We start from the raw sequence: 22135 nt of genomic DNA on the forward strand, positions 1-22135 counted from the left end.
TAAAAGGCATAGCGACGAAGCGTGAGAATAGCAACTTTGAAAAGCCTCATTACCATACAGATAAAGATAGACTTCTTTGGCGATCAGAGAACGGAAGACACTGCGAGTGTGAACATAGCCGTTAACGCCCGGCGAAGTGAGTGTAGCATACATGCACACTATAGAACGAAAGCCATAGTTAGTTTGCAGCGCACATGACTCCGTACAACTCCCTTAGCACCTGTACTTGACGTTGGACGGTCTTTGATACTTTTATTAATGCAGTGAAAATAGTAAAAGTTCCTGGGATGGTTATGGGCCGGCGCAGGCCTAAATATTATCTTTATATTGATGGATGTTACTCCAAAAAGGGCCACGTGTGCTCCCTAAACAACAAAGCACTCAATCGACTGCTGGACTATGCAAGAACAACCTCCGAAAATATCTCCTTCATCTTTCAGTACCTCGGCAGTTGCACAAAGAAGTATGCTCACAAGAATAAAATACCCCATTTACAAGTCAGTTGCGAGGTGTACAAGCGCTTATTCTATGAATGCTTTTCATTTATATCCTCCAGCTGGTATACACTTCTCATAGATGTCTCTCTGTTTCTCTTAGCATCCTCTGGCTTCACTATCAGATGTATCGGGCTAGATCTCTTTGCCACGTTCTATGCAATCCCTATAAATATTTCCCAGATATCTCGTACAGTCAGTCAAGGTAGAAAGCTCACTACATCATCGCTTCAGTATATTGATTTACCACTAGATAGGTCTGATGCAGTGGCTACCTTTCTTCGCAACAACCAGGAACGCTTGCTGCGTGGAATTAACAGCCTAGCGGCAAGCCTTACGCGATTCAATCCTGCATTTCCTTTTCTCGACATGCTCGCCATTCACTTTGCATCAACCCTTTGCTTCCTGTGGCTGTATTTTACATACTGTACATTGTTGTTGAACGTAGGTGAGGCCAACATCAACTACCGCAATCTAGCGGGCGCGCTTTTGGTTGCATATACAATTTCAAGGAATATCGGTGTACTTGATAATCTTGCAGGTGCAATCCAAGTTTCTATCAATAGTGGTCAGATACTACTCCAACGCAACGTAGAAATTCTATTAGACTATTACAATCTTTACCATAGAGTTCTGAGCAACGCTCTCAGCAACAAAGATGTCATGCTACGTGGCCCCATGGCTACTCCGCGTGGGTTACCCAGCAGCTTCGCGGAAACTGAAAAGGGCACCCCGTGGTCCAGTCTCCTCGCTGTGTTAGAGTGTTCCGCCGGTTTGTCTACTAATGCTATGGTGGTCAATGACATTAACTTCCTCTTCGACAAAGATCGGACTCGATCGTTTCCAGAACAAGGTGTCCTCTGCTACTGGCGTCTGATTATTAAATCTCTATCACTGGTATTCCAGGAGCAAGTGGAAGATGCAACTAAGCCTCTCCTTACAGAGGATAAAAGCTCTACCTCACTCATGTTGATTGAAAAGCCAGCGTCGGTACTGGACTCCAACGCAGCCCGTGTTCTAGCCCTTTTTTCGAAGACGCGTACTGAGATATTGTTTAGGTTGATTAATGGTGTCTCCGATGGTAGCCACGTTCTTGTACACGCACCGTCCATCTTCCACTGGGCTCAGCACCATATACTAACGTCTCGGGTTGTCTCGGCAACAATGCTTAGGCTTCTCGTTCTGGAACTAGTTAAGTTCCGCCAGATGTGCCTTTTGGCGGGGACCAACATACAGATCTCTAATGTTTATTTGCACGGGATCGCAACAGTGCTCTTGATGGACTGTCCCTACGCGCTCTTTAATCTCATTTTGGCTATGATAATGTCGCAGCAATCCTCTAAAGATATTGAGCCAGACGTGGTAAGACAGCTGTTTATTCACTGTGCCGAGCCTGATACTCTAGAGGCAAGCTTTTTGGCTGACTTTCTCCTCCCAGCTGACGCAGAGAAGGTGGTCAGCGATTCCTTGCTTCTTCAGATGCGTGATGATATCTCTATTATTGCAATCGAGCTTCTAGGAGCTCTCCCGTACCTAAATAACGAGCTATCACGAATTTTTCTCAAGCGCCTCTACAAGTTACTGTACCACCTGCGCACGTTTTTCTTTACTAAAATCATTGCGCTTGAGCCATCAGTTCAAGCTGCATACGACACTTTCTTATCTAAAATACATGATATGCTTCTTCAGCATGCAATGGTAATAGTTTCCTCTGGGTTTTCTAATGCGCAAATTCAACTAGACGTGATACTGAAAGCCCAAGTCAATAACCTATCACTCAGTACAGAAATGGAGAGGCGAGAATTTCCTCAGGGCAGTACTGATAGACTCCATGATGAGCCCTCCAACCAAAGCAAGTGCACTGCTGTTCGGCAAGCAGATAAGCACAAGAGACTTACTAGTACCTTAACAAATATGACTTTATACGACCACAGAGTATCTTGTACCGACGATGCTGACCTATTAAGCTTTACATCTCTTCAGTCGTTGCAGTCAAAGTGTGGTCAATACGACTCACGACCATATATTTTTGAGTGCATAAAGGCTTCTCGTTTCTGGGAAGTATTAATAACAGTTACTTCCAGCTGTTTTCGTGACAGGCTTTCTAACGTTAAGTATGGGGTAGACCATTTAGTCACTGACTTCCTCTGCTGCTCGTGCTTCCGAGCGCTTGTCAACATTCTTCACGAATCACCTTCAAGTAACTATGCTTGCCCTCCCACTCTAACGATTAGAAGGCCGTCATCTTCAGCACACGTCCATCCTTACAGTCCCTTTGAGTCCAATATTACTAACTCGGCTTTTTTTCACGATGCCTCAGTCAACTTGTTTGAACAAATGCCATTTCAAGACCATGAGGTGAGTGCTGGGGCGTATTATAACACTGGAGATCCTAACGATACTACTGATAATGCTGGGTCAAGCCTTTCTCTAGGGAAATCAACTATAAGTGTAATAGGATCTCAGGCCGTGCGCCTTTCGGCTTACTTGACTGCTATTTCGATGACGCCACTTGAGCCTCAGGCGCCCTCCCAGTCAATAAAAGACGAGCCTTATCATACTCTGGCATTTGCTGCAAAGAACCGTGAGCCAGGGATAGATATACCCCAAGCGTTTCTGGCACAGCAGGAAACAGGTTCCTCGGAGCCTGCACTGCTTCGCTCACCAATAAGCACGTATACCCTTATTGCAACGATTCTTTCGGAGACAACCCTTATGAAGACGCTACTCTCTTGTGTGCGGGGGCAGGCCATCTTTTATTTGCTGCTCATTTACAGCAATCTGATGGGAGACGTGTTACGGCTAAATGCAAATCAAGGAGGCTTTTTATCTATCGACTTTTGGAAGGCCTTCAGCCATCTTGTAGGGAATCTCCTCACAGGAGGAACCTTTACCCACAGGTACCACGAAGGCTCTACTAGCTCGAGAGCTATCCCTGTCTTCCTTTTATATGAAAACGCGCTCAGAGCAAAGGACTCGAAGCAAATAGCCTCTGACCATGATTCGGATCTTGGATCTGCACCTGCCCCAATGCCCTCTGCAGATTCCTCTCTGGGTGAACTAGAGGCTTTTAGGAATGCTTTGTTTATGGACAACAAGACATGCAGTCTACGTCCCTATGCACTGTCTATCTTTGAGCGTGTCTTAGAGGAATTACCTAAGACGTCTAGCTATGATATTCTACCACACATTATTCATACTGTATACCCCGATGCAGTTATACCCTTGCCACTTGGATACACTCTGGGCATAATCCTGGCCTCCAGCCCTGCCTTTGACGAGACCCCCACCGCTGCTAAGTGGGGCTCCATCCCACTCCCATCCGTCTCCGTGACTGACCAAATATCATCTGGTTTCCCTTTCGTTAAGCATAGTAGCCTAGAGAGGAGTACCGCCTCCAACACTACCTTAGATGATGGCTACTTTTCAGACTATGGTTGTTTGAACGCTATCAGGAAGGATATGCGTACACAACCCTATGCATTACTATCTAAGAGCATATATGAATCTGTGACTCAACTACGTCGGTCGATTTCGACTGTTAATAACGCATCTTTCGCTGTTACAAAATCTAGTCTCAAGAAGAGCCCAACTAAGGACATTGTATCTGACCCTGTTCTGCAAGTGAGTGGTCGGGTTAACGATGATAGCTACATATCTAGAAGCCTTCTAACAGGCATAGATACCAATTATTCTCGCCTACCACATGGAAGCAGTTCTCTCTCTTCCTCTGCAAGAGGGTCTACCGATAAATCATTTTCTGTTGAGGCTCTTCAAGAGAACGTTATGTTAATTGCAAAAACCTACGTTTCGCTAGTGACAGTGATTTCCTTCGCTAAGACTAGTGGCAGAGAGCTTATCAATGACTTGTATGTGAAGGTACCGCTGTCTACCATTGCCCTCTGGATCTTTCACAATAAGGCAGTATCCGGAGACTCTGTTCTTGCTTGCTTTATCATATTATTCATATACATTTGTGGTAGAGATCCACCTGATGATAATGCGCTTTTCCTTGCTTGCCAGCGCCCCCCACTTCACCTGAAAAAGGATACACTCACAGGCGACCCCTCCTTCAAGGTGATGCTGCCCGGACCATCGCCCACTGTAGATTCTAAGCCGAGGCATGGCAAGTGGACAGACATGTTTGAACTGTCCGAGGTTAAAGCGTTTATCACTGAATTATGTAAGCGATACAAGACGCTGAGGTACTTCTTCCGAACGAACGTTTCCAAGCTTTTGTCTGTCCTTTTCGAGGCGTTGTATAAGCATGCAGAGCTTTCGGGGAAGTTGGACAGCTATGTCATCGACGGCCTTTCCGCTCTCAGCTCTCGTATGACTATATGCTGCAGCTTTCTAGATTGCACGGACCGTACACATCTCGAAACGCTCATTTTATCCACTCCGCCGCACGTAGGTTGGGAGGAGCTTTTGCGTTTAGCTGAGAAGCTGTCAAAGCTACGGGTCTCGTCTGCAGAAGCATATTTCAAACAACTAGAGGACTCAGGAGATTACTTCAATTTTAGTGAGGAGGCAAGAGTCATCCGGAACAAGCTTATGTCCGGATCCATCTACCGGGCAGATAACCCAATTAGTCTTTCTAAGCTCTACTTTGAGTACTACCTCCTCCCTGGTATGGTAGTAAAAAGGATGCTTATAGATCAGCTCTCCTGTGTAGGCACGATCATTACTCAACCCTCCGTCGAGTTTGTCAACTCCTCTTCTCTCCTGTTAGACAAGAGCTTTCCAACGTACGTACTACCTAACAAGCGGTCTCTTATCAACGAGATGTTAGGCAGGGTCGCGAAGCTACCGTTTAACAATCCCCTCTACATCCTCTCTATTCTCACAGGTCTGGAACTCACGTTCCAGCTCTCAGGCGAGCTTTATGCCTACGCCAATTTACAGATAACTGAGGCGAGACACACACAGACAACCGACAAAGCGTTCCCGCAAGTACCCCCTCGTGATGCCATACTTTCATCCATTCCTATAGAAGCCAGTGATTACACCTTAGCTCAGGAGACCTACGCATTTATCCTCAGCTTTGGCTCTCAAACCAGTGACTAGTAAGGCTAGTCCAATCGGGATTTTAGGATTTAGAACTTTTCATCGAAACCAGATTGCAGTATCACGCAGCCTTAGAAAATAAAGTATTAATATAAGTATTAGCAAAATCCTGAAAAGAAGTTCAAAATGGTTCCCGTCTGCCCGAAGTCCTGGAGTGTCACTTGTTGACGATTCCTCCGTCTCTTTGGCCGAGTCGGACGGTCTCCCCGGACGGGCATGTCTACATAAACCCCCGAAAAAGCTGTGATATGTCCATACCTATACCACCTCCACCAGTGGTACAGTGGACCTTGAACTGGACATTGCCTGACCGGCCGCCCATGCCGCCCATCCTCGAGAACATATTGAAGATCTGGGAGACGTCCATCCCGGCCATGCTGCCCATATCCATACTCATGCCACCGCCAGCACTTCCAGCAGCAGGGTTCCCACCGGCCTCATAGATCTGCCGCTTCTGGGGGTTCTTGAGCACTTCGTCAGCCTCTTGGAGCTTTCTGAACTTCAGTTGAGCAAAGCGCTTCTTGACGGGATCTCTGTGTCGATCAGGGTGCCACTTGAGACAAGCCTTTTTGTAAGCACTAGCATATTCCTGAGATGACGGGTCAACCGACTTACCCACCCCAAGCATTTTATAGTAATCGGGTCGCGCATACTTTTCTGCGCCACTCTGACAAGACTTTGCGAGTTCTTGGCAGCCCTTGGTGTCTGCCTCGTTTATTGAAACAGCTATACCACACTCGCGGATGCACTCCAGATACATGCTCTGGTCCTTGTAGATATTCGCTGCACGCACATGTGCCTTGTAATACGTGGGATCGAGAAGGGACGCAGCCCTCAAGTAGGAGAGAGCGCTTCCATTGTCGCCTAGCTTGTTGAGCGTCATCCCCAAGTTGCTAGTGATGATAGCAGCGTTTGCTCGCAATGCAAGAAAGAGAAGGGCAAGAGGACCCTTGATGGTGTCTGCCTCCAAGAGAGCAGGCTGAACAATGCCTGCTAGCCCAGCACTGAAGGCGTCAAATGCGGCCTTGTGCTGATTGTTTTTGAAAGAATTAGAACCTTGTTCTTTTTTAGTCAAGAACTGTGCGTAGCCCGCTGAGAGCTTCGACAGACCATAGTTAGTTCCAGAGTTCTGATCGATCTGAGCAGCCTGATTCAAAGCGGCGCTCACCTGTTCTGGAGACGCGTTGGAAAGTAGCAAAAGCGCCACAGTGAATATTGCATACTCAGTCGATTGCTTCGCTTTGATCGCTGTTAGCTCCTTTTTCGCAATTCCCAAGTAGTCTGGGAGGGGCTTAGCATTACCCTTGTCATCCATCTCCTGACCAGGATACGGGTCCATGCCGACTCGGATGCCGACCAAGCAAAAATCTCGGAGGCAGATGAGAAGGAGATAGTAATAGACTGTCAATAAGGGATCGCTCCGAAAGCCCAGCATAACTGTAGTGCTAAACTTGTAGTCACTAGACAACTGGTTATACATAGCTGTCACATGCTCGCGTATCACGTAGATGGCCTCTGTGATCTCACAGTTGGCCAGGTCCGCCTCGTCTTCCTTGGCCTCGTCTTTGTGGCGCTCTTCGGTGCTATACGTCAGCGTCTTCTTCCGCGACACGTTGGCAGCCATCTCAATCCATTCGCGTGCAAGAGAAATGGCCGCAGCGTTGAGATGGTCCTCAAACCTGGCGTTATCGCTGCAGGCTAGGGCCTGACACTTCTGGGCATCGTCGAGAAGGTTGTGATGCTTCGTGCTGCTCTCTGCATTGTAGACCTCCTGGGCATAGCGAACAGCGTCGTCGCCCTGACCAAGCTTAATAAGTGCCTCTACGTGTCTGGCCTTCCCTTTAATGTATCCAGGATCTAGTTGTACAGAGCGCGTCGTGTCCTCCAGAGCCTTCTGCCAAAGCTGTAGCTTCATGTAACAAGCAGCCCTGTTGGAGTAGTAGATAGCCGAGGGGACCAGGTTTATCGCGTTGGTGTAAAGGGATATCGCGTTCTGGTACTGTCCACTTGCATACGCCGTGTTGGCCTTCGCCTTGAACTCTTCTGCCTTCGCTTCCTTCGACATTTCACTTTTCTATTTCTCATCTATCGCAATAAATTTGAATCAATTATTAAAATCAATTTCCATTGTAATTACTAATTGCAATTCAAATATGGATGACCAACCGACTTCCATTCCATCTTACACTTTTTTATGATTTCTGGTTTTTCATTTCTGCATGTCTATGCCGCCTGGCATTGCTGACCTGGATGAAAGCGTAGACGCGCCGCTTAGCCACGCTACGGATCAGGATGCTGCATCTGGTATCAAGCTGGACGATAGGGCTGAAGAAGAGCAGCTTAGTCGGTCAGATCCACCCACAATGGAGCCTGCCCCCCCGGCGGGTTCTGGTAGTAGAACAGGTACACCTGTTGATGCGGCTGTCTATGATAAGATGACTGTACGATCGGCTCAGCCTTCTTTCGAGGAGGTTTCGGTGAATAAGAACACTTTGGTTAACCTGCTCCGAGCTCTTTCATATTCTTACAAATCTGCTGAGTCGCTCCGCCTAATAACTGGTCTTGTTGTGGAAGGCTTCCATCTTCAAGGGATACGACAGCTGAAGTCGAGCTCTTCAAAAGCTATTAGCCCCGAGATGCTTAAAGCGGTGTACGCAGATATAGGTGAGATGTCTATATTACGACCCCCGCCACTGGTGGCAGAGCTCACTGCCTCTCGGAGGGAGGGGAAGCTATTAGACACACTCTATGAGCATATCCTGACAAGCTACCTTGAGCTGCTTCAGCAAATAAGTTGCTTCAAGAATGCACGCGAAGATATCCTGTTAACCCTTGGGAAGTCCGCAGATATAAATCTAGAAACTCCAATAGAAGAGATTGCAGACGAAATTATAAAATTAAAAGGCCTTCCAGACTACAGCGATGGCAAATTCATTCTCGTGGGACCTTCTGCAGTTAGTGCACTGGATATTGTCAGGAAAAGCGATAACCTAACTGACGCGCAGCATGAAAATGAGATGCTCCGCGCGACCATTGATTCATTGAGGAAGGAATTGTCGGAGTCTGCTAACGCTGCGACCCTAATGCGAAGGGAGACTGCAAATGGCACGATGGAGGCAGAAAAACTTAAGGTAGAGTTAGAGAAGCTTCGGGCGCAGAACCAGCGCCTAAAGCATGTGGCAGACGACGCAAAGGCAGAGACAGCGGCAACACGCACAAGCAACGCAGCACTGCGCCAGCAGCTCGAGGCTTTGAAGACAACAAGTACTACTGTTGCTGGGGAACCTTCTAAATCGAATCAAAGCACAGCAAAGCCCCGTAGTAAGTCAGCACGCGATGCTAATGACCTCCTTACGACTGCTGACCTGAGCCACACTGGAACAGGATATACAGGACCACCATCTCATGCAGCAGCTCGGCAACACAGGCCTTCGCGACCAGCAAGTGCGACACAGCAGCGTATCCTTTCTGGAAAGGTCGCTCCGGCGCGTGTAGAAATAAATAACTCAAGCTACTACGCCATACACGGGCAGAACGGAGAGGTGAACAACACTGGAATACCCACAACAACGGCACGTGTCGTGAAGAGAAGTGTGGCTGTCACAGACAATTGCCTAGTGTGCATCGGTCCGCGGCACTCTTCTCCGTCAGCTAGGTCAAAAAGCCCACAGAGATACATACAAGACATGAAAGCTACTAGTCCTGAAGTTCGCAAACTTGCTTCGGTCCCTGGTAACACTCGCATCGGCAAAAATAATCAGTTGTGCAGCTCGTACTACGAGTCGCAGAGGGCAGTGACACCTAATAAGAAGTCAACCCAGGCTGGTCCCGTGTCCAAAACTACACCAAGGAGACCAACTAGTTCACGGCCACAGGTCTCATCAGCAAGAACGCCTGTAGCTAAGACACCGTCACGTGATCAGCACTATTCTCAGACGACCCATAGCAAGGGCGCTACGAAAATGTATACATCCGTTATGCCCTTGGACGGCACCAGAACTCCCCGCAGCAAAACACCGGTAGATGACCTGTACAACCAAATAGACCGTCTCTCTGTTGAGCTGGCAGCAGAAAAGGAAAAAAGACATGTTCTTCTGGACGAAAATAGAAACCTGAAAAGCACTCTAACATCAATGGAGCGTCAAACTAGGCAGCAAATGAACAACATTGAATCCAAGTATCGTGCTATTCTGGAGCACACTATAAAGAAGCTGACAAATCGTGCATAGGGCGTTCAAATTTCCCCTGTCAGCCGAAGTAAATGGTTCTTACAATTTAAATAGAATTTCATGTCTGCTATCCACGCCCTGAACCAGAAGGCTGAGCATCTCCGCCGCGGGGAGGCGCTTGATATGAACATTGACGCCGCAGAGAAGCTAACAAAGCTTATTCGCACTAATTTTGGGCCCGCAGGAACGTATAAGATGCTTGTCTCTGGAGCCGGGGACATTAAGATAACCAAGGATGGAGCTGTCCTCTTGAGCGAGCTTCCAATTAACCACCCCATCGCTGCGTTCATAGCTACGGCGGCAACAGCCCAGGATGACATTGTTGGCGATGGCACGACAACAATGGTTCTCCTCGTCGGGGAGCTTCTCCGTCAAGCTGCCAGATGGTTAGCAGAAGATGTGCACCCACGTGTGCTGGTGGATGGCTTTGAACTGGCGAAAGCAAGGGTAATTAGCTTCTTGGACAGTTACAAACAGCCCCTGCCCACTGAGGAACGTGCTCGCTATGACACTCTCCGCTCAATTGCTCATACCTCTCTCGTGACTAAGGTGCATGCGGACCTGGCAAATCTCCTCTCGGATATTGTCACTGAGGCTGTTCTGATCGTTGAGAAGGCTGCAGAATCCAAGGAGCAGTCCTTTATCGACCTACACATGGTTGAGCTCATGCTAATGCCTAGCCGCCTAGATGTGGACACCACTTTGATCAAGGGACTTGTCATGGATCACGGTAGCCGCCAATCTGAGCTCACCTGTGCAACCATGAGGAGCTGCTTTATTCTGACGCTTAACGTGTCTCTTGAGTATGAGAAGGCAGAGGCAAACACGGGATTTTTCTACAAGAACGCCGAGGAGATGCAAGAGCTAGCCAAGAAGGAAAGAGACTATGTAGACAACAAGTGCCGTAAGATCATCCAGTTGAAGGAGCAAGCGTTTGCTTCATATAGGGAAACTCATGGGGCCGATGCAGAGTGCAATTTTGTGGTCCTCAACCAAAAAGGCATAGATGGCGTCTCCTTGGACATGCTTGCTGCAAATGGAATATTTGCCCTTCGCAGAGTGAAGCGTCGCAATATGGAGCGGATTACGCTCTGCTGCGGTGGTTCTGCAGTCTGCGCCCTGGATGAGTTGAAGGTTTCTGACCTTGGTTGGGCCGATAAAATCCATGAGGAGATGCTTGGTGAGGAAAAGTATACATTTATCGAAGACATTCTTGATCCCAAATCGTGTACAATACTGATTCGAGGACCAACAAGGCATACTCTCGAGCAGATCAAGGATGCCGTGCGTGATGGCCTTCGTGCAGTCAAGAACGCTATAACAGATAAGCACTATGTCGCCGGCGCCGCTGCTTTCGAAGTGGCTGCCGCTGCAGACCTGGAGGCCTATGCAAAGACTGTCACTGGGAAAACCAAGCTTGGGATCCAAGCCTTCGCAGATGCAATCTGTGCCATTCCTAAGACACTTGCAAAGAGCGCTGGGCTCGATCCCCAAGAGTGCTGCATTGCTGTAAGTGAGGCAGCCACAGGGTCATCAATCAATTATGGGATCTGCCTCAAGACTGGAAAACCGTGTGACGCTGTGGCCAGCGGGATTCTGGACAATGTTTGTGTGAAGCATCAGCTCTACCACTCTTCAACAGTCATAACGACCCAACTCCTTTTGACCGATGAGATTCTAAAAGCAGGGCGCAGCCTGAAAACAGACAATGCAGTAGATGACGCTGTGCCAGACGAGTAAATCAGTTCCCAGATACCACGTTCTGAGCAATGTAACACAGTGTAGCACGGTACAAAAAAGTCTGGTGCCTTTGCAGGGGATGAGTACAGAGACCACGCCTCCTACATCTTGGGGGGATTCGCCAGTGAGTCTCTTGAGCATAATACCCTCTTATAACGATCAATCTACAGCTGGTGAGCAGAATCCCTCCTCATACACTCAAGTTGAAACCTTTTCGTCTACTGACGTGGGCGTGGGAACGCGGCGGTTAAAGTCCCGAGACGTTCAGGTCAAGATAGTCGAACCCACGCTCTCTTTAGGAAAGACCAAGGAGTCTCCGGAGAATAGGGAAGAGACAGATTTTGATAAAGATGCTGTTCTGCTCCTGCTGAACAAACTGTATAATCTTCTTGTTTCAACTGCGAATGAGCGAGCTATGATAACGAACTTCCTGGTTAGCAAACGTTATGAACGAGGGATCGAGGTGTGTGGGAACACCTATAGTTTGGAGGCCCTTTCAAAAACGTTGCTGAATAGGGAAGCTAGCATATACTGTCACTATTGCTATGGAAAGCTATTTCTGTTTGGCGAGAAGCTCAACATCCTCTCCTCTTTCTGGTCCACGGGCCCTTCAACAGCGGGGGCTCTAGCCACCTTTACAGCCTCTGACATCATTCCCTTTAATTCTACCGACTATGTCACAGCCGTTGTCCCACATCCCTCGCTTTCAAACAAGCTTGCAGTAGGAACCATCAAGGGCACTGTCTCGATCCTGACACTAAACTTCACAGAGCGCACCATCAGCGTTATATCTGCAATAAATAAGGATATCTCCCATACTGGGCGCATCGTCTTCATTCAATGGTTTAATATGAACCAACTACTTGGCATCATAACTGCCGGCACTGATGGTAGAATACTTGTCTGGGAAGTGGCGCGCAGCGACCCCAATGAGAGCGGCTTCCTGCGCCTCTGCTCAGGGGTGGGCTTCCTGATCCGGCCCAAGAACGTGACAACGGGCAGCAGCCTCAGCAAATCACAAATTTACAAAAGCATCTCCTCTGTGCAGTTGCTTCAAGGCTTAAGTACGCCTAAGTCCCTTGGTTTCATTGTTGCATTTGATGGTGGGGTAGTACAGGAGGTCTCGTTCTTTCTGAAGCCAGCGACGGCCCCGAAGTTCTACGAGGATCTGCTAGACACACACAAGACTGGCCTAAAGACCCTTCGGCAGTATAGTCTCATGCCAGGGACACGCTCTGTGCAGGGCCTTCCGCAGACCCTCCTGAAATCAGTGACCAACAAGGCGCAGCTTATCTACCTCAGCACATGCCGATTGATACTTCAAGGCAATGGGTCTCTTATTATGTCAGAGCTGCAATCTAATACAGCGATCCAGAAGCTTATCTTTAAATCAGAGCATCCCCTAACAGATTTCATTGTGTTTGACAAGACAATCATAGCAATAGATATACATGGTAGCGTGTCTGTGTTTTCCTTTTTAGCCGACGATGTCGTAGTGCTTCCTGTAGCTCATGCAAAGTACTCAATCTCTGCCCAGGACTGGGCCATCACGCTCTGCAGCTACCAGATGGAGCGTTCTGCGATCATCTTAGCTAAGTGCAGAAAGGAGGCTCGTGTACTAGAAGTCCCGTTGATCAATTCTATACTCACCGACGAGCGCTACATGGCTCGATTGTACATGCATACCTTCTCTCCATAAAAGATAGTAAGCTGTGCAGCTCGTAAAGCAAGCTGCTCCTCCTGGATTCTGCTCCATATTCATATAGATATCTATTCTTGTGTCAGCTTCACACACATTGCACGTAGCTTACTAACTTCCAGCTCCCGTGCCGCAAGCAGCCTGTTACGCTTTTCAAGCTCAAGCTTTAATGTTTCTATCTTGTATTCATAAGACTTGGCTTTGTTCTCCAAGAATGCGAGCTTGTCCCTGATATCTTTATTTTCTTTTGTCAATAGCAAAAGCTTCTTATTGAGCGTCTCATTCTGGTTGTATGCTCGCCCAAGCTGAGCATCCTTGGTTGCTGCATCGATGTGGAGCTTCGAAACAGTCTCTTTCATCTCGTTGTTTTCGCTGACCAGCGACGCCGTTTTCCCTAGCGCATCTCCTTTAATGGCCATCAGATTATCGAGGTCTGTCTTCAGTCGTAGGTTTTCGTTAATCAAATTAACCACGTTATCACCCCTGTAATTGTCCTTCACCTCTTCTATGAATTTCATCATGCGATCGTTTTGGAATATCAGCTCCTGTATCCGCAACTGCTTATCTTCCACGTCCTGTGTCTGGTTCGTGTACTTGGCAGAAAGGTGATCAAATTCCTGCTGAAGCTTTCGCAGAGCGTCTCCGTCAGTTCCCTTGTCCAGCCGGAGATTTTCGTTCTCCTTTCGAAGATAGTCTAGTTCGCCGCTAAGGACTTCAGATGACTTAATGAGCTTTGCGTTCTCTGCCTCCAGACTGTCCTGCCTAAGTTTGCTTGTCTCGTAGTTCAACTTCAGCTCGGCGATGGTGCTCTGCGTCTTCAAATAGGTATTATGAAGGTCGATCCTCTGGTTTTCTGTGTCCTCCAACATCTTTTTCTGATCAGTGTACAGAAGCTCATGATAGGATATCTTTTCCTTGGCAATGGCCACTTGATTTATTAGATGCTCCTTTTCCGTCGTTATAGCAGCGTTTTCCTTACGGACAGAGGAAAGCTCCTCCTTAAGCTCTGCAATTTGCTGCCTAAGTTCTGATTTGTCGCTCTCAAGTTGCTGCACCCGATCGTTGAGAGCAGCAACCGTTACAATCCTCTGCTGGTTGTCTAAAGAGTTGACCGTGACGTCATGGAACATATCTGCTTTTTCTTTCATTTCCTGCCGTAAATTGCTCAGTTCCTGCTTGTACAGCTCCAGCTGCTGCTCCAGATTGTTAATTCTGGCTTCTTTATAGTTAAAATCGGCGGATATCGCCTCGAACTCCTCTTTCATCCTGTTATACTCGACCTTAAACTCTTTGAGCTCGCCTTCTCGCGTCTTCAAGGTGCCTTTTAATGTTTTGCCGATTTCTTGCATTTTCTCCAACTTTGCAGCAGTTTCCTTTAACTCTGTCGTGACTCGCAGCTTGTCTTCTCGAAGCCTTCGGACCCGTTCTCTCAGACGAATCAGTGCACCAAGCTTGTCCTCTGTGGTCATCAAGCTAACCTCAAGACGGTAGATAAACTTTTCGCGCTCAATAACCAGTGCTTGGTTGATAGAGGTAAGTTTCGAAACGCGCTTTTCAAGCTTCTCAACAGCATCTGACCTATCGCGCACCTGCAGCCCTCGTTCAGCCAGCTGCTCGTTGAGAGTGTTAATCATATCGCGCATTTTTTCTACTTGTCCTTCCCGTGTGTACGTGTCAAGCTGATCCTTAAATTCACGGGCTTTTTCGACAGACTTGTTTATGCGTTGCTCTTTCTGGGCCAATTCGTCGTGTAGTGTTCTTATTTTTTCTTCAAGAAGCAGCTTCTCCGCTTTGACTGAGCTAAGTTCTTTGTCTAGCTCCTTGATCTTGTCCTGCAAACCTATGCTTTGTGTTTCCAAGGCTGTCTTTTCAGCAACCACCTTTTGCAAGTCAAAGTCTAGCATGCCGTGCATACCAAGGATCTTCTCGGCCTCTTCGCTGACCACACGAAGCTTTTCTGTCAATGCTTGATTTTCCTGGTTGAGCGTTTCCGTTGTTTCCTCATACCCCTGGATGAGAGTTTGAGCTGTCTGCATTTCTTGCAGAGTGGCAGCTCTCTCTTCATATATGTCTCTATAGATTACCTCTTTTAGATGGTTGAATCCTGCGCGCCACGCATCTGTGGAGTAAAGCAGGTCGAAAGAAAGATTAACGAAGTAGCTATCCTGCTGAAAGATTTTATAGATTTTGCTCAGTTCTGGGTTGCCACGAAGGTCCTCGAGAACCGGGTTTTTGTGCCCAAGGACCTTAGCCTGAGATGAGGTCATACTGGGCATCTTCATTTCTTCAGGCTTGGCCAGAACTATCGGCACAGATGAGTTTGGTGAGTGCTCAGCCAACGCAACAGGCAGCCCGGGGAACTGAAGGCTAAGAGGGTCATCCGTGACCGTTTGGTTGAGCTCCATCATGGCTGACCTTTGAGGTGAGCCCTGCCGGCTTTCTCGTCTACTGACACTGTTACTTATGGAGGGAACCAGGCTGAAACGCGGAGCCGTCTGCTTGACCTGCGTTTGATAGCGAAGAAGCTCTGCAAGTGCAAGAACGTGTTCCGGGGTACCTGTGTTTGCTTGAACTCCAAAATCGGCAACCTTACGGCCATCGCCTACTCTATACTCTCCGTCTTCACAGCTGGAATAGCTACCAGTGCTGAGTAAATCCTCATCCAACGTATTATCACGCTTACGTATAATGCTTTCCACAGTACTATAGCCTCCTGCGGGAATAACGCCCTTAGAGCTAGTGAGTTTTTCTTTATATTTAGACTGACACTCTTCCGTGTTTCTTGTGAGCGCTCTTTGGGGGCGCGGACTAAATTCTTGATCTGTGTACTCACTGTACTCGTAAGTATCACTAGAATCGTACTGGGAAGTAGTGTCATAAGCCCTTCTACGAGACTGCTCTAGGTATTGCAGATTTTCCTGTGGAGGGGGGCATGAACGTGTGGAGACTGGACGCGAGAGGCTCTGCCTCTTAGTGCGTTTTCTACTGCGTTTTGCCGGAACAGAAGTAAAAGACCCTATTTGCAATTTGCTCACGTCCCGGGAGCTTGCGGTTTGTGATCTCTTACGAGACTCGGTGCGATGCGCTTCGTTTGTGGAAGATGGCCGTATATTCTTCACAGCATCCCCTCCTACAGAATGGCTTCTATGGACATCACCCTTACTCGCGTGCTGGCGGGCCTGGAGATTTGCACGCATCCGGGCGAGGACATCTAGATTCATGGTATTCATCTCGGTAGTGAAGGCAGCTCTTCTCTGTCCAGCGAAAGAGGAAGGCGGAGCATTGCTGGGCTTGACGTGCCTATTAGCCTTCATGCCTAAGACTTAAAAAATCTGGATTTCTATCAAGCATAATGTTTGCTATTATCGACAAACTCAACCAGCAGCAGCCGGAGACGATACTCTACTCGAAGCTTTACCTTGAGTCGCCGTACTCTTGCCTGTATGTTTACCAGAATTTATCCTCGTTGGCACAGGACTTTGTGCGAAACGTTCTTTGCTACACTATTTCGGCAGACGGCCCCATCACTGCGGCTGCGCGATATCCTGCATTTCCTTTTAACCCGCTCTCCATTGTTACCGAAGAAAGCCGCCCACGCCTAGCCATCGCTGTCAGACAGCTTGCAGATCTTCAAATTATCTCTGTGGAGAAAGATAAGACGCATTATGATCTTGTCTTCTTTCATAATCTCTTTTCTGCGCTGAATAATCTGCCTTTCGTGTCAATGGGTGGATACACTTCAGAATGCATAAAGCAGCATACTATAAACCCCTTTACCTCACGGAAAAGTACCAAGATGAATGCGAAACTAATGAAAGAATTTGTTAATTACTGCGAAGAGTATCCTGCATCGCGATTTAGAAAGCTCTTAGACTCTTTGATGGAGATATCGTCTCGGAAAGGCGACAAAAGAATAGATGAGAAGGAGGAGAAGAAGCTATTGCGGTTTAAAACGATATTCTCCCTTCTTTCCTTGATAGATCAACGGTCAAGCACAAAGGTAGAGTCCCAATCATCTCTCACGGAAAATGGGTGCCAATTCATGCTCGGAAGCGATCACGATCAGCTTTCTATTATTATCTACCAGCTCCTACTGTGCTTCGCTCATGCAGGCGTGTCAACCTCTTCCAGGTTTAAGGACTTTTATTTGGCGACAGAAAGATACACCAAGCAGAAGGATCAAGAGAGCAAGTGGATCTGTTCAGACTTTAACGACATTAACAAGCCAAGCTATGTAACGCACGTGGTGGGCTTGATCATGAATCTCTGCTGCCTCGATATGCTACATCTCCACGACATTGAGACGTCTCTATTTAGGTACTACTGTCCCTTCTTCTATTGGATGCACTCGTTTGGATTGATTCTCTTGAACCACATAAAGCCAGGGGCCTACTCTCTGGCCATTTCTCCCATTCTACTTAACCTTAACGAAAAGTACGTAAGTCACAAAGACCTTAGCGGGGCATTCTACAATGCACCAGCAGAGTACTATCGTAAAACAATTCTAGGCCAGTCCACAACTCGTAAGAACGACAGCCACGAAGACGGTGACGCAGACCAGATAGACTATTCTACAGAGGACCTTTCACTGCTGCAGAACTACACCATCACTGAGTCCACCGGTCGCATATTTGTCTATAAAACTGCAGACGAAAACAGGAATGAGAAGAACAAGAACATAATGTGCCTCTTGTGCAACAAACCCAAGTACACCTTCCCTCATGTCGACGTGTATGAACTCGATCCACAAAACGCCAAAGCAAACCTAGCATCTGCCACCGCATCGTTTCTACAGAAGACTGCGCGCTTGATTATTGCGCGAGACAAGCTCCCACGTGGAGAACTTGTCGTCCCTCCGACACTTGTTAATCAACTAGAGTTCCTCCAGCAGAACGTGAATAATGCAGAGGTTCTCAAGGCATCTCCTCACGTTAAGGTGTATCAATTCCAGTACATGTCAAATGGAACCATTAAGAAGAAGTTCAGTGTGTCTGGTGAAGCAATCGCAGAGTTCTCGTATGCAATAGAGAAGTGCTCCTCTGTTGCTTACTATAAAGCAGTCACTATTGCAGAGGAGCTTGGCTGTCTGATTTGGAAGCATGATTTGGCATTTTCAGCCATGCGTTCTCGATGCAACACACTTATGACAAGCAGCTACTATCGTTCCCCCACAGTTAAGTTTCTCTCGCTTCAAGGAGACGTCCAGCGCACCATCCTGACTTTGTGGCACAAGATAGCGTCGTTTTATCCCACAGATGATAATGACAACATTCAGGGGCTTTGGCTCCTCATTCACGCTGGTTTCCAGGAGACGTTCGAACAGGAGTTCGATGCCGAAATGATGAAGATATCTAACGAGTGGGTGCCCACATAGTGTCTGTCTGCTTCTCTTGTCTTCCTAAAGGCTTTCTGCGAAGACGCAAGTTGTACTCAAGAAGTAGGATCATGCTAGCTGCAGCGAGCCCCAATGTTATGACAGGAGACGTGTAATCAGCTGAATAGTCAAAGGAGAGGTACCGCACCATTCTAGCTGAGCCTTTGCTACTCTCATTCCGTGCCGGTGTTATGTGTACTAGTGGAACATTCATCCTGTTTGGAAGAGACCGGCGCAGAATGACGTGATATATAGATGTGGGAGCATTCAGATCCAGCTCTTGATACCTTGATACAGACAGATTTAACAGCCGAGGACCAGAGAGGTGTTGATCTTCACAATAGATTGCTACGCTCCTGTCAGTTGAATGCATGCGCAATGCACCTATGATGATAAAGAATAAGATACCCCCCAATACTAGTCCTACAGGCACGCTCAGCTGCACAGGCTTGCACTTCTGCAGTCTACTTTCCCTCCATGTACCTTCGCAGTGTTCACCTTCATTTGAGAGGGGAGACACACCCATATAGATTTACTTTGAGGAGTAGCGACCCTTCCGACATATTAGCGAAGGGTTAGCGAACCTAGAGGAGCCCACTGTTAGTACTGGCTTCATCTCACCTGGTAATAAAACAGATAGGCCGTGTATTTCTGGTAAGGACAGCTCAGGTCCGTCATTGCTGTATGGCATTGTCTTAAAGTACTGAAAACCTTGTGCAATAGTGTACTGGCCGTTACAGTCTATGAAGCCGAGGCCCGAGTCACACTCTTCGTGCTTTTGCTTAGTGAAGAGTTCTCCATTGGCTAAAATCGTTCCCTTTCTGGTGACAGAATATAACGATACCCTATTCCCAGCAACAGACGGATTCTCACCCAGGCCATCCAATATGTTGTTTTGTGCCTCTATCTTTCCTCGGAGTATGTTAATCATGTCATCCTTATACTTAATAATCCTATTAACGCTTGTACGGGTATTCGTCAACTGGTCCAGTAGATAAGTGTTGTTGGTCTTTAGTTCAGCTATCTCAGCGGATGCTAACTTGTTACTCAGTTCTAGTTCCGTGACCTTCTCGGCCATGTGCAAAAGGTCTGCTGCTTGTAGCTTGACAGTCTTGTCAAGATATTTGTACTGCTTCAGGATTTTTGCATTATTGCAAAGAGCAGAGATCCTCTCCTCCATGGTTGCTGCCTGGAGCTCTGCCTCTACTATGGTGAAGGCATTAGATGCCAGAGCCTTCACTAGCTTCTGCACCTGAGTCTGCTTGTTAATGAGCTCGTTTCTAAGAAGCTGATAGTAGCGAATTTTATCTTCATTGGAAACGTTATCTTTTGAAAGAATGTTTTTGAGGTTGTGCGAAGTGACTTGGACCGAGCCTGACTCCCCCAGACTGATGCTGTCCTCATCTTGAGAGAAGATTGTTTCGTCAAACATTACTGAGTTATGCTGCCCTAGCTTAGTTTTTGCCGACTTCATCGCTGATTTTATATTGCCAGAGTCCACCTCCACCCCACCTACATCTCCAACTTGATAGGGGAGAGACAAGCGAGGGCTAGAGACCACTATGGAAGGTGTAGGCTGGACCATGCTCAAGGCTGCCTCTGCGATGCTAGCATTTGCCGTCTCTACTGCCTCCCCCAGCGCCTTGCACTTCTCTTCCGAAACTTGGAGCTTGCGCAAGATGTCTGCCTTCTCTATATTTAGGCTCTCCAAAGAAATGGCGAGCGAATCATACTGTGCCCTGAGCTCGTTATACTTTTGCTCTCCAAAGTCTAGCTCTGCTTTTGTGTCGGAAATCACCCCCTTAAGGTGATCTATTTCCGCAGCTTGCTCTTTCAGCTCAGAGCGAAGGGAGTTTCTTTCCTCTCGCACAACATACATCTGATTGATGGCTTGAAGGCTTTCACCGAGGGTTTTGACATACTTTTGATTTGTTTCTATAACTATGTTACGTAACTCATCCAAGCTCGTCATAGTAAGTATTATTCTGTTGAGCTCATTAGCATGTGTAATCTCTACGGCTGCCTTAGCTTCATAAGATGAAAACCCTCCCCTATCTCCAGCACTATCCTCTTTTGCGGGTGTCTCATCATTTGTCAAGGGTAAGGTAGTCGTCCTAGACACGAGCATGCCTGCAACAGATGGGGCTCCATCTCCAACTACACTCTTCTCTAATATGCTGCGCTCCATAATGCTTTCCGTGACCATATGGGAGGCCTCAACCATGTTGGCGATTACACTGTTGAGTCTTGCAATCTCTGCGTTGGCTTTTTCAAGCATGGCCTTGAGCTGCTTCAGTCCGAACTCCTGATTCATTGCTATTTTGTTCTTAACGTTCTTGGCCCGTTCTCCGAAGCGTAGAGTGGACAGAGTTTCTATTTCGTTGTACTTTGAGGGGCTGCAGCATATTATAAGCGATGTCGATGAGGTGCCGCCAAGAGAGTCCTGCAGTATCCTAGTTAGCTTAGAATCTCTATAAGGAACGTGTTTAGACCTACCCTCTGAAAGAGCACTGATCACATTCCCCAGAGTAGACAGACTCAGATTAATTAGACGTGCCTCATCCAAGCGTATCCCTTCAGCACCAGTCTTCGACGCCTTTTCGCTTCCTGCAAGATCAATAAGATACAGCTGTGACCTTCGCTTAGCCCCAGAGAGCCTGTCCTCGGTTTCCAAGAAAATATTTAGCACCGAGTGAGAGCGTGATGACGTGTCGTTCATGTTTGTTGCGGCTGTGACGCGATTAGCATTGCCCTTCTTCAGATATTGCAACAACTCTGTCGCAGAATCGACCCGATACGCGGTGAGATTTTCCACATACACGCCTTTTTCCTTGCTTTCCCTAATTTGGAGATTGGATGGGCCTACTGGGAGATTCGCATTAACGTTTCCACCATAGCTTATGGAAGATGGAAGCACAAAGCTTGGCTGGGTAAACGGTGTTGCCGGAGATTGCGGGCCTGGCTCCTCGGCGAGCAGATCGCGAATCCGTTCCATATATATCTCGAAAAAGCTACACTTGACAACGTGTGTGAAGATCTCTTGCTGCGATTCAGCAGACAACTGGTCAAATAGGTAGTTGAAAACCCGAGGCATCAGCCCCTTATCAGTAAACGAATCTATACTTGGACCTGTCATTGTGTAAGATTTACCTGCGCCTGTCTGACCATAGCAAAAAATAGTTCCATTACACCCGGCAAGAAATTGAGTCAACACGTGACGGGCAGAGACGTCGAAGACCGTCTCTTGTGTTGTGTCGCACTGGAAAACCCTATTGAACATAAAGGTCTTGGTGGAGTCCAGTCCCGTGAAGTTCACTTGCTGGTCTCCTTGGAATTCTACACAGGGGTTTGAAATAGGCTCGAATTTCTCATTGAAGGGACGGAATCTGCAAAAAACCTTGACACTTTCTATGTTACCGGGTTTGTTCGGGGTCTTGGTGTCTTTGGTCAAGTGACCAGGGGTCGCAGCCATAGAATTTTGAGTTTTAATTTTGAAATCCAATTAAGATTGCTGTTCAACGGTTAGAAAGAA

General features: G+C 47.4%; 9 protein-coding genes across 9 annotated transcripts; 5 read left to right on the forward strand and 4 right to left on the reverse strand.

The window, feature by feature from the left end:
- Positions 1-287: 287 nt before the first annotated feature.
- GL50803_0015149 (uncharacterized protein) lies at positions 288-5561 on the forward strand (the record flags this gene model as incomplete). Its single annotated transcript, XM_001704682.1, has 1 exon — positions 288-5561. One exon carries the CDS (start codon positions 288-290, stop codon positions 5559-5561), a length of 5274 nt encoding a protein of 1757 aa, XP_001704734.1.
- A 220-nt stretch (positions 5562-5781) lies between these two features.
- Positions 5782-7626, reverse strand: GL50803_0015148 (Chaperone protein DnaJ; the record flags this gene model as incomplete). The annotated part of the gene is made up of 1 exon (XM_001704681.1): positions 5782-7626. The coding sequence occupies one exon, from the start codon at positions 7624-7626 to the stop codon at positions 5782-5784; it is 1845 nt and encodes a 614-aa protein (XP_001704733.1).
- A 154-nt stretch (positions 7627-7780) lies between these two features.
- Positions 7781-9790, forward strand: GL50803_0010232 (uncharacterized protein; the record flags this gene model as incomplete). The annotated part of the gene is made up of 1 exon (XM_001704680.1): positions 7781-9790. The coding sequence occupies one exon, from the start codon at positions 7781-7783 to the stop codon at positions 9788-9790; it is 2010 nt and encodes a 669-aa protein (XP_001704732.1).
- Positions 9791-9850: 60 nt separating this feature from the next.
- Positions 9851-11530, forward strand: GL50803_0010231 (TCP-1 chaperonin subunit zeta protein; the record flags this gene model as incomplete). Its single annotated transcript, XM_001704678.1, has 1 exon — positions 9851-11530. The coding sequence occupies one exon, from the start codon at positions 9851-9853 to the stop codon at positions 11528-11530; it is 1680 nt and encodes a 559-aa protein (XP_001704730.1).
- Positions 11531-11609: 79 nt separating this feature from the next.
- GL50803_0010229 (uncharacterized protein) lies at positions 11610-13229 on the forward strand (the record flags this gene model as incomplete). The annotated part of the gene is made up of 1 exon (XM_001704677.2): positions 11610-13229. The coding sequence occupies one exon, from the start codon at positions 11610-11612 to the stop codon at positions 13227-13229; it is 1620 nt and encodes a 539-aa protein (XP_001704729.2).
- Positions 13230-13300: 71 nt separating this feature from the next.
- Positions 13301-16543, reverse strand: GL50803_00115245 (Coiled-coil protein; the record flags this gene model as incomplete). Its single annotated transcript, XM_001704674.1, has 1 exon — positions 13301-16543. One exon carries the CDS (start codon positions 16541-16543, stop codon positions 13301-13303), a length of 3243 nt encoding a protein of 1080 aa, XP_001704726.1.
- Positions 16544-16581: 38 nt separating this feature from the next.
- Positions 16582-18603, forward strand: GL50803_005062 (Transcription factor Tfb2; the record flags this gene model as incomplete). Its single annotated transcript, XM_001704672.1, has 1 exon — positions 16582-18603. The coding sequence occupies one exon, from the start codon at positions 16582-16584 to the stop codon at positions 18601-18603; it is 2022 nt and encodes a 673-aa protein (XP_001704724.1).
- On the reverse strand, positions 18581-19129 carry GL50803_005063 (uncharacterized protein; the record flags this gene model as incomplete). Its single annotated transcript, XM_038046155.1, has 1 exon — positions 18581-19129. The coding sequence occupies one exon, from the start codon at positions 19127-19129 to the stop codon at positions 18581-18583; it is 549 nt and encodes a 182-aa protein (XP_037901889.1).
- Positions 19130-19135: 6 nt separating this feature from the next.
- GL50803_0013825 (Kinesin-1) lies at positions 19136-22075 on the reverse strand (the record flags this gene model as incomplete). The annotated part of the gene is made up of 1 exon (XM_001704671.1): positions 19136-22075. The coding sequence occupies one exon, from the start codon at positions 22073-22075 to the stop codon at positions 19136-19138; it is 2940 nt and encodes a 979-aa protein (XP_001704723.1).
- Between the last annotated feature and the right edge of the window lie 60 nt (positions 22076-22135).

The sequence above is a fragment of the Giardia intestinalis genome, chromosome 3, assembly GCF_000002435.2.
Source record: "Giardia intestinalis strain WB C6 chromosome 3, whole genome shotgun sequence".
NCBI lineage: Eukaryota > Fornicata > Diplomonadida > Hexamitidae > Giardia > Giardia duodenalis.